Source organism: Prinia subflava, chromosome 24, assembly GCF_021018805.1.
Source record: "Prinia subflava isolate CZ2003 ecotype Zambia chromosome 24, Cam_Psub_1.2, whole genome shotgun sequence".
In the NCBI taxonomy this organism is placed as follows: domain Eukaryota; kingdom Metazoa; phylum Chordata; class Aves; order Passeriformes; family Cisticolidae; genus Prinia; species Prinia subflava.
Window position 1 is genome coordinate 848,848 of NC_086270.1, and position 11,582 is coordinate 860,429.

The 11,582-nt window shown below is 55.6% G+C and overlaps 1 protein-coding gene across 1 annotated transcript in view; it reads right to left on the reverse strand.

The window, feature by feature from the left end:
- MAN1C1 (mannosidase alpha class 1C member 1) overlaps positions 1–10,827 on the reverse strand; it is a 53,960-nt gene extending 43,133 nt beyond the window's left edge. Inside the window, exons 1-2 of the mRNA XM_063419044.1 lie at positions 10,495–10,827; positions 8,829–9,751 (exon numbers count right to left, since the gene is read on the reverse strand). Coding sequence (XP_063275114.1) covers positions 8,829–9,395 — 567 coding nt within the window. The 5' untranslated portion in view covers positions 9,396–9,751; positions 10,495–10,827. The remainder of the gene's footprint in view (positions 1–8,828; positions 9,752–10,494) is intronic.
- Between the last annotated feature and the right edge of the window lie 755 nt (positions 10,828–11,582).

Consider the following 11,582-nt stretch of genomic DNA (forward strand, 5'->3'; position numbering starts at 1 on the left):
TGAAGGAGAAGAAGAAGGGAAGAAAAAAATGTAAATACAGGCCAAGAGTCATCCTGCATCACTCCTGTTCTGCGCTGTGAGAATGGATTTAGGAAGCAGGAGGAGCATCTGTTTGGAAACTGGCTTTGTCTCAGCCCAAATGCTGCAACAGGAGAAAGAGGGAGGCTGAGGCCTGCCAGCACACCTCGTGCTTCATCTCACACTTGGATGGCTTAGCAGGAGAGATCTGGGAGGATGAGTTTAGTTTAATGATTTGTTGCTGGTTCACCTGCTCCCCATCTGTCTTTGTAGTCCTTGCTCAGAGGGACAGATTGGAGCACTGCTGTCCTCTCCCTTTTCCAGAGCTCCTCGTGATTGGAACTTCTGAGGAGAGGAACAGAGCAATTCTCCAGTATTAAGTAGTCAGCTGAGATTAGTCCAATAATTTATCACAGGTAATAGCTGATAACAGACACAAGAAACTCACTCAGAGCCTTCCTAGAGCCACGTGTCAGAGCTGCCACCTAACAAAAGTGGTACAAGAAATTCCTGGACCACAGTAGCAAATTTATTAGCCAGAGGCTGATAAACCCTTCCAAGAGCCCCAGAGCCCACAATAAATCACACAAACCAGGCTGCAAACACGGGATCTCTGATGAAAATGAGGTTGGTGGGGTGGATGAGAGAACAATGTCGGGGTTCAGTGGCAGGATGGAGGGGCCTGGCTCTCCCTGGGGTGACCTCCCATCCTCAGGGGACCCAGGCTGGGCCCTGGCTGATCCAGCACAGCCATCACACGGCAGAGACTGAGGGATGCTGCCACAGTAAAGCAGGGAATGGCAACTTTGAGGAGCTGGGTAAGGGAAGAACCACAAAGGTTCATCAGGATCAGAGGCAGCTCCTTGCTCACAGACTCCACACCAGTGCAGAAGTGGCACCCACAGAACTGCCACGAAATCCCACCCTAACACTCAACTCAAAATTTTATTTAAGCCTTTGAAAGGCAGAAATGAAAGAACCAAGAGAAGAGAGCTGCCTATGGCTTTGTCCTGTGCCAGCCAGAGCTGAAATCAACCTTTTGAATTATTTTGCTGTGCAGCCACCAGAGTGGGCAGAGCCACAGGCAGCAGCAGCAGTGGTCTGGCTGTGCGGGCTCAGCAGCACCCAGCACAAGCCTCTGAGAGATAAGCTAATCAAACACAGCCACGGTGGTTCAGCAGTCCTGACGTGATCTTGGTGCTGGAGAAAGGCCTTCAGGAAAGCCAAAACAGCACCAGAAATCAGCCAAGGGTTTGTTTGGGTTCATCAGTGGCTGAATTCCAACATAAATACGTGTCCTTCCTAGATAACTGCAGAGAAGAACGAGGCTCAGATGGCAGGAGAGCCAGAAACACCCCGTTTCCACTGCAAGTATTTTATTTGTATTTTATCCTGCTGGCTAACCCAGGCAGCAGGAGGGTTTCAGCATGGATGAAACACGATTACTTTATAATTCTCCTTTGTTACTTCTCAAAGTACACGGTTCTGCACTTCCCTCCCTGCCCAGGGAAATCATGTTAACACAATTAGAGCAAAAGCCCTGCTTTAAACACGGCTGCTCGGACGTTGCTAACACGGCTCCAATCCTCAGCACAGACAGCCTGCAGAGCCATCCTGCTCCATAAATCAGCAGCAGCTCTGTCACCGAGCCCCTCTGAAGGGAAGGGACACTCTCTAGGAGGAACACTCACTGTATATCATCCTCCTGTGCTAGTGCTGTTGCCACGAGGTGCTGCAGGATTTCAGCATCTCTTGCATTTAATAATAATAATTCTTTGCAGCCTTTTTCTTGCAGTATCTCAGAGAGGAAATCTAACAACGGCTCCAGGGCCACGCAAGGCAAGTGTCAGAGGCCAGATTAGAACTAATGAGCTCCTGGCTGCCACTCAATCCCAGCCTTTGAACAATTAGCTCAAATAAACCCAGGGACCGCTCTCTGCCCCGCTGTGGCCTGCCCGTCCTCCCGGTAACTCCTGAGCTGGAAAACTTCAATTGGCTTTGGCAGAGGGGAGAGGTCAGAGACACCACGGATCAGGGCAGGCTGAGAGCCCCAGAGAGCCCCACGGAGGGGGCCAGGGGAAGGTTCCTGCTGTTCCACTGAGGAGCAGGACGGGAGCCCAGGGGACCCTGCGCAGGGCTGGTGACACAGATGGACACAAGCACAGGTCCCAAGCTGTGTGATGGCCCTAAGGACATCCAGGGTTTCAGCAGGCAGGGCTCCCTCTCCTAGAAAGCTGCACTCTGCCACCTTCCAGCTCAGGGGAGAAGCCTCAGGAGCACCACTGCCCTTCCCAAAGGAATCAGAGCAGGGCTCTGCTGTGGTCCCACTCCTCACACGGGGACTCTGCAGCTCTGCTGTCAGCACGAGGAGATGCAGGAGGAAAGCAGGGCAGTCACTTCAGTTCAGTGCAGCCTCTTGCTGTTACTCACGCTCCAGTGTCCTCCCAGGGAGGCTGCAGTGCCCAGGAGGAAACAGCTCTGCTGCACATTTTCCTGCTGGATTAGGGATTGAGCAGCGTGTCCCATTTCACAGAGGTGCCACGAGGGATCTGCCCTCAGGAACAGAACACAAAGTGTCCCTTTAATTAGCAGAGGGTGCTCTGCCCCGTTAGCCAGGGTGCAAACGAGAGCCCTCCTGTCCCATAAATGGGGGATGTTTATTATCCAGTCCTCCAGCCCTGTGCTCTGTCTCCTGCCATGCTCTGGGTCCATCATGCACAAAGCTTTCACATTATGTGCAGCTCACAGACACCACTGCCCACGACAGCTCCCCTGGAGCCCTTCCAAAATGTGGTGTCAGATGATGAACTCAAGTGCCAGGGGACCGAGAGTAAAGACAGCAATCATGGCAGTGTGTGCTCCTCATGCCAAATCCACTCACAGCATCCACTGAAAAGTATTTTTCTGAGGAATGTAAATGTAGTCTCTTCCTTAAGTTTAAAAATCAGAATGCTCCCAGCACCAGGATTTCCTCTTGCCACCATTGGAGTGAATATTCCTTCCTGCCTTCTTCTGACAGCTCCATGTCAGTTTTATATTCAGGTCAGTCTTTCATTTAGTACTAAGGTACATTTCCCTTTCTCCCTCTCAGCCGCCCCATCTAGAATCTGAATTGTTTTCAACACCAGAGAACATATTCAAAAACATCAAAATGATAAACAATCTGTACAGTAACAGAATCACAGAGTAAACCAAACATGATGGATTAACCTCGTCTGGCAAAGCCGTGCATACAGAACCAAAGGAAAGAACACTTAGCACAAAAATCTTTCTCCCATTAAAGGGGCAGATTTAATCATTGATTAAAAGTTAATCATGAGTCCATAAAAATTTTGGCTGGAAAGATGGAATCTTAATGCAGGTGACTGCTTTTTGGTAAATATTTGAAGACTTGGATGTGCACAGGCCCCGGACTGATGGGTTACAGCAGGATGTTACTGACAGCTCACAGCCAGGCTCCAGCCCCCTGCCCCAAACCCATTTTCCTATGCAAGGAATTTCAAGGAGCTGGTGTGTATTTCCTGAAGTGATTCAGGAAAGTGCAGGTCCTTCAGCACAGCACATCTGTGGCCATCCTAGAAAGTCATTTCCCCACACCCGGTCACTCATCACCCGCCGCCAACAACTCCGCAGTGCTGGAGCTGTGCTGGCTCTAAGTGGCAGTTCAGAAACCAGTCTAGCATCAAATTTAGTCGTTGTGGAACAAGTGCTTTCACTGCTAGATTTGGGGAGAGAAGAGCAAATGACTGCAAATTGCAGAGCACTCCCAAATTCCAGAGTGCCCTCAGCCCGGGAGAGCGGGGTCAGAGCGAGCTCTGAGGTATGGCTGAGGCAAACAGCTCTGATCACAGCACGCCAGGCATTTCCTGCACTCTACCAACACAACAAATACATTTTTAGTCAATTAACTGTATCCCCTACAGCTAACACAGGCTCGAGGTCAGGTCTAAATTCTGTTTGCATGAATCCACCCGAGGCTACTGAAGCAAAAAACCCACTGCACGCACCATTTGTGGGATTTACACTACAGTACCCCTTTCACAGGTTCAGTAAATAAATGCATGAGGAGTGTGGAGCAAAGGAAAATTCCAGCAAGGCTGGAGCCAGCCAGTGCTGCAAACTGCAGAGAAATTCTCTCTTGCAGAGGTATTTCTACCCCAGAGGAAGAATTACAATCCGATCACAGCACATCTGACTGGTCTGAGATCATAATCCCACTCCACCATAGGAAATATTTTACTGAGGACTGGTTTCCTTACCCCAGCAGCCAGAGCCAGTCGGGTGGAAGTCCCTGGGTCCCCATGTGCCCAGCACACAGGATTAGACCTTCCCCACGTGCCTCAGAGAGGAAGATGTGCATGGGACGTGCATTTCCAGCTGCAGCTGTGCGTGGTGCTCCTCACGTACCGACCACACGACTGGCCTGGAGTGCTGCTCAGCCCAGAAAAGGCATTTTCTCCAAATGGGAGAACACAAAGTTGCACAGTGCAGGCAAAGGGAGAGGTCTGGCATCGTTTTCCTGCTGGCTGGGGAAAGGAGGTGGTCAGAAATGACCAATAATGGACTCACAGCCCAGCTCAGCCCCAGAAGTGCTCTGAGCTCTGCTTTTGGCAAACTGGTGCTCACAGCCCACCCCAGGGCACCTGTGGGCTCCAGGAGAGCACCCAAACCCACACAGGTGTGCCAGAGGCAACCAGCACCACAGCTGAGACCTTTCCTGGCAGGCTCAGTGCTGTGCCAAAAATTCGGGAGAACCTGCAGCATTTCCCCAGCTCTGCCCCAAAACTGAGCAGTTTTTTTCCACTGTGGTCACAACTGGCCAAACCACACAAAGCAGCTTTCAGCAGAGGCCGAGCTCCTGATAACATTCCTGTCTCTTGCTAATTATCTTTTAGTGATAAACTGTCAAGCTATTTGTGTTTGGAGGACTGATCCAGCTGCTGATGTGCAGAGTGATGCAGGGTAGCTGTGCACACTGCCTGTGGTGCCTCCTTCCCCCAGGGGTGATTTTTGAGAGCAAACTCATCCTCAGAGCTGTGGTAGAGGAGGACAGGGACAGCCAGGGGAGGCAGGGAGAGCTGGAGATGGGAGGAAAAACCAGGATGGAGAGAACTGCACTAAACAGGCTTTGGCATCACTAATCCAGAGGAAATGAACGCCGGTGTCAGACCCAAAGGGACAATCCCTGCCTGGATTTGACACATTCCCGCATTTGAGAGGGACAGAGGACACTGCCAGGTTCAGGCATGAGGCATTCCCACACATCAGGCATGGAAATGTCCCTTTTACACCCCAAAAAAGAAGAGAAAAATGAATAAATCTCTATTCACATTTTTCTCACATCCCATGACCGAGCTGGAAGTATTTCACGATGAACTTTCTGCTCTGGCTGGTTCCAGGGGTCGACTTTAAGCACTGGTTGGTATAAAAATACTTTAAAGAGATGCTCTTCCCTGTGTCCCCACCTATGAGATCCACGAGGCCACGGCAGCAGGAGTGCAGCAAGGAGCAGCCTGTTTGGCTCCATCCATCATCAGCAAAACTGTCAGCTCAGCTCCACCAGCAAAATCTTTATTACTGGTTATGATGCACAAGGCAGGAACCACACGCTCTGATTTCCTCAGATCTGAGGCTGAGTTTGCAGAGGCAGCAGTTGGAGGGGAAATAATTTTGACTTTTCCCTGAGCCAATTTGATCTGGAAATTGTTGAGAGCAAATAAATATGGAATCCCACCATGGCATTTCTGCAGTCACTCTCCAGCTACAACCACTTCTCCTTTTTTTTCCTGAGCATCAGTGATTTGTATTTGGCACATGTAAAAAATCAGCTAATCCCCAAAGCCATGCCTGACTGATCAATTACACAACTAATACCTTTTCCAGAGGTCATCTTAAGAGATGAATAATCCCTTCCAAAATTCCCCAGCCTGCAGCATGGAGAGATTTGTTGTTTGTCTTTCTGCAGCTTTCCTGGAAAGGTCAGAGTGCCCCCAGGCCCTGGGCTGCCCACAGGAACACACAGCAGTGGATGCCAGGCTGCTCTTCAGGTGACCAATGACCTTTAGCAGCAAAGGCTGTGCAATGCAGGAGCTCTCTTTTTTATTTCTCAATAAAAACAACTGTTAGCTGACCCTGGACTTGTCTTTTTAGGTAAAGGTGCCTGCACACACACGTCAGCCCAGCAGATCCACCCAGCTCCTCACTCTGCAAACAGCTCCAGCCCTCCCCACGCTCCAAAGGGCTTTCCCAAACTGCCATAAAGTGGGAGAGGCCACGGGACTTCCTCTAAACTCTGTTTTTCAAGCAGGAAAAGTCTAGCAGGGCTCCATGAGCTGCCACTTTCCCCACAGAACAGCCAGGAAAGCCTGGCACTGCCTCTGCTTTAGCTGAAGCATCAGGCAGCCCGGAGGTGGTGAGGAAGAACGGGCAGCAGCTCGGATTCCTGACTGGAATTCCTGACACTGAAGGGCCCTGTGGGAAACAGAAAGCTCCACGTCTCCAGGCTGGGCATCACCTCTGGGTATCTGTGATCATGCACCAGCTTTTCCTCCTGGCTTTCATCTGGAAGGCAGATGGGGGAAAAATATCAACAAATCCCATCCACATCCATCCTCCCTTCTGGAGGTGCTGACCTGTGAGAATGGCCTGAGGGAAGGCAAAGGAAATAACAAAACTTGCAGCACAAGGACAGTTTGGGACTCGTTTTTGCAAGTTACAGGACTGAAAGCTCTGGAGGAAGGGGGCAAAAGCCACTTGCAGCCACAGCAAACACCTCAGAACAGCCAGCACAGCCACCACCTGCCCTGCTGGCACCTCCCATCATGTCAGCAATATCTGCTAATCCAAAGGCTGTATCATCACTTCTTTCTTGCAATTCTTCTTTTCTCCATCTGTTTCTTTTCATGCAGCATTTGTCTTCTAACCTTCCCGGTTTGTTTTCCTCTTGTCTTTTTGATTAACAAAAAGAGACACACCTTATCTCTTCCCCAGGCTGCACCACCCTCCCTTGTTTTGCATGTTCAGCCTCATATCTCAGCACCATATTTGTTTCTCTCTCTCTGAATAAATAGAAGTGTAGGCACTTTTAAGAAATAAGGGCTCTGTTTGAAGAGTAATTAGCTGTCAGCATAAAACTAATATTTATGGATTCTCATCCTTGAAAACTCTAACTCTGCTACCCAGCACTGATTATGGCTGTTAGAAACAGATGGGGCTGAATCCATACAGCTTGAAATAATGCTATATTTAAAAAATAATTAACTCCAAATGAAGGACTGAATGCCACTCGCTTCCCCTAAATTTGATTTTTCAATTTGATCTGTTTGCACAGAGGGGGAGCTGGGCTGTTCCCGGGTGTGTCGTGCTCCCTGGCACACCTTGGAGGTGGGAATCTGCAGAGATCCAGGCACACGTGAGGGCTGGGCACTGGAATATTCCAAACACCCTGCAGCAGGAAAGGACGGCTCCATCCACCCGGGATCAAGGAACCAGCACCCCTGGGTGTGTTCTGTCTGGCTGCCCGGCACAGGAATTGGAATTTCACCAGGGGTGCAGCCTTTGTTTCAGTGTCTGACAAAGACATGGGAGAGGAGCTTTAAAAATTGTTTTTCAGATGCAGGTTGGAGAGGATGAAAGCCCTCAGTCTGTTATTCCCTGACTTGATTCTCTCTCCAGCCCGGGGCAGCATCGTCGCCGGATGCCTGCACCTCTGCGAGAGCACAGACCCAGGAAATTTATACTCTGCTTAATTAAATCTGTGCTTTTTACTTATTGGCACCTCTTCCAAGAGCAGAATTCCCTCCAAGTTGGTTATCCATCACGGCAAAGGATCCGACAGGCACAATCGAATCCCACACAAACCTGGTTAACTGGGTCACAGCCTGCTCCGAGACGTCTGCCAGGATTTCATGCACGAGCTGGAGGCACAGGGCCAAACCTCCCCCGGCCCTGACACCCCTGCAGACCCCAGCAGAGGGTGACAATTCCAGTCCCTGTGGGCCGGTCCCACAGGGATCTACAGGGACAGAGCCTCCTGCGAGGGCTCATCCTGTCCCTCCATCCCCGTGGACCAGCCAAGTCCTGTCATCATTTTTGTGCAAAGTCTGACCCCCCCCAGGGGTGGAGACTCTTGCACAACCAAAGACATCTCCCATAGATCGAGGGTTTTTCCCCCTAGAACCCTTTTTCCCCCTAATAACCAAGCTGAAATTTACGTTTCGTTAATTTCGGTCACGCCCCACCAGCGGTGTCTCCTCTCCGGTGAGGGGAGGTGTGTGCTCAGTGACAGGGACACTCCCTCGGGAAGGGACAGCCCAGTTCCTGCCGCCCTCCTTGGGAAAAGGAGCGGGCAAGGGACCTTGTGTGAGAAATGGGTGAGGCTGGGGAGGTGAGGGGTGGGCAGTGAGGGGGGACACGGCTGTGGGGGCAGTGATGGCTGAGGGGGGACACGGCTGTGAAGGGCAGTGATGGCTGATGGAGATGGGACCCAGACGTGAGGGCTGAGGTGGACACGACTCTGAAAACTGAGGGGGGTCACGGCCATGAGAGGGGCCAAGGGTTGACTGAGGGCGATGTGGCTGTGAGGGGAGGCAGGGACTGGCTGAGGGGGAGATGCGGCCGCTGGTGGCAGGTGAGGACTGAGGGGACACACACCTGAGGGGAGGCGATGCTGTGAGGTGACACAAGGTGAGGGCTGCCCGAGGGGGATGTGGGCACCGAGGGCTGCCCGAGGGGGATGTGGGCACTGAGCTGAGGTGAGGCAGAGCGGAGCGGGCACACGGCCGGGAGCGCTGCCGGCGCTCCTCACCCACCTCTTTGATCTTCATCCTGCGGGCGCGGGTCTCAGGGTCCTCTCCGTGCCTCCCGCCGCGCACCGGGTGCCGGAGGCTGCGGCGGAACCGCTCGTAGTCGAAGCGGAACGGGGCCCGCGTGTCCCGGGCCGGGGGCGCGGCGCTGGCGGGCTCCGCTCGGCCCTCGGCGCCCTGCACCTGCTGCCGGGAGCCGGGCGCGGTGCGGGCCGGCGGCCCGGCCATGCGGGCGGCCGTGCGGAGCTTCTCCCGCAGGCGGCGCGGGGCGGCGGGGCTGGCGTGGCGGGGCTCGGCGGCCGCGGGGGGGCTGCGGGGCAGGTCGGTGTCGCGGGTGGAGGAGGAGGAGGCTGAGGACGAGGAGGCGGAGGATGAAGAGGAGGCGGAGGCGGTGGCCCGGCGGGGTAGGAAGAGGCGCTTGAAGCGGGAGGAATCGGGCAGGAGGAAGAGGGCCCCGAAGCAGAGCGTGAGCAGGCCCGAGAGGAAGAGCAGGAACAGGAACTTCTGCGGCAGCCGCAGCCCCAGCGCCGCCGGCCAGCCCGGCATGCCCGGCAGCTTCCGCAGCACCACCATGGGGCACCGGATCGCGGCCGCCGGGCGGGACCCGCCGCCGCGCCGGGGGCTGCCGCTGGCTCCTGCGGCGAAAGGCTCAGCGGGGCCCGCCCTGGGCACCACCGGCCGCCTTCACCGGGGACCGCACGTGGGTGGCTCCGGGCCGGGCGGAGCGGCGCTTCAGCGTCCCCCCTGCCGGCATGAAGGCGGCGGCGAGCGCATCCCGCCGGGGCCGGGCGGCGAGCGGCGGCGCGGGGCTGGGCTGCTCCCGGTGCGGGCTCCCGGCCGGACGGTGCTCCGGGGCTGGCTCAGGCAGCGGCGCCGGGGCGGTGCGAGCCCGTCTCTCTAGGCGGCGGTGGGTTCATGCTGCAGCATTTCTGCGGGGCGGGGGGGAGACAAGAGCGCGGTCATTCAACACCGCCGAGGATGCGGCCGGCGAGACCAGCCTTTGTCCCCGCCGCTCCCCCACCCTCCAGCGGCTCTAGTCCGGTTCCCTCTGTCCGGACTTGGCGTCAACTCTCCGGTCTGCGAGCAGCTCCCCGCTCTGCAGCATCTCCCCTCCGGCGCCGGGATGCCGGGCTGTGCTGGCGGGGCAGCCCGGGGGACAACGGGGAGAGCCCCGGGAGGGACGAGGGGCTGTGGGACAGCCCGGGAGGGGCAGGGTGCCCCGGGACAGCGCGGACAGACAGCGACAGCGACGGGGCTGCTCCGCTGCCGTGCCGGGAGCTGCCTTCGCCCGCGCCGGGCTGGGCACGATGGGGCTGCAAACCAGCCATGCGGAAAGCTCGGCTCGGGCTGAGCTCCTTGAGGCAAAAATATTAGTAATGATAATAATAATAATAATAAAAATCTACGGGTTTTGGTTTTGCCTAATAGATCCCGGCAAATTTCTCCCAGATCTCTGCCTGCTAGAGTTATCCATACCTCCCCCCACAAATAATTTCCCTGCGGAGGAGACAGAGCTCAACTTTCAGACCCCGCAAGGCAGCAGGACCCGGCTCGAAGCCCTCCGTGAGCCCCGGATCGCCCCCTCCCCTGCGGGCACGGACAGCGCTGCCCCCCGAGCGCCCTCACTCCCGCTGGGGCGGGCGCTCTCCCACCCCCAGCGCTGCTTACTCACCCCTCTGACAAATCCAAGCCTCTCTGGCTCCTACAGTGAGTAAAATCTTCTCAGTCCTGCCCGCTCATCCCAAAAGCGACAGCCCCTCGCTGCTGCCAGCGCTCACGGGTGCCCGCTCAGTCAGGATGCTGCGCTCTCCGGGGGACAGCTCCTCTCCCTGCCCATCCGAGCATCCAGGAGGGAAGCACCTGACTGCACCGAGCTCCTCGGAAGGCGCTGTTTTTGCCCACCCCGGTGCCGGGCGCGGGGACCGGCGGGGCAGCGCTGCCCGGTGCCCTCACGGAGCCCCGCCCGCGCCGCCGCTCACTGCGACAGCGCCCGGCCCCGCCCCGGGCCCGCCCCCGCCGCGCCCCCTCCCGCCAACGGTCACTCCGCCGCCGCGCCAGCCAATCAGCGCGCACGGCTGTGCCCGCCCTCGCTCGCTATTGGCTGGATGTCCCCTCCTGGGAGCGCCCATTGGCTGCCGCCCGCGCCAGGGAAGCCGTTGGCCCCGCCTCCTTGTTTACCACAGATGCCCGGCCCGAGATCGGGGAGGGATGGCCCCGCCCCTTTCTTTCAGCCACCGCCTCCCATTGGCTGCGAGGAACGCCCCGTCCGCGCTGCGATTGGCGGAGGGGGGGGCGCCGTTACTTTAAAAAGGGGCTGCGGGCACGCGGCGGCTCCAGAGGCTGTGAGGGCTCGGCCGGGGCGGGTCAGGTGCTGTCACCGCTTCGGAGCCTCACGCACCGTCAGGGCTCTGAGGGAGCGATTTACCCACAGATCCTCCGCGAGAGGCTCCGTACCCTGCCGCTGCCACGGCTCTGACACAAGGAGAGGAGCAGGAGTTGTAGAGAGGGGCTGGAGGTGCTTTGGAAACCCCCTTTCTGGTTTATACGAGCCCATGTTCAAAGTTCAAATCTTCTTAATCCCATATTGTTAAATCCGCACCTTAACCTTAAACGTGTTGCCAGGTAAATTTGAGTGACCCTGTGAGTTAGTACTTTACCAGAGGGGAAGGTGGTGAATTAGAGTTTCTGCTCATAAATGTTACAAAAACCACCCTCAAACCTGCAGAATTAGCAATGAAAGGGAGGAAAGGCCATGACCCA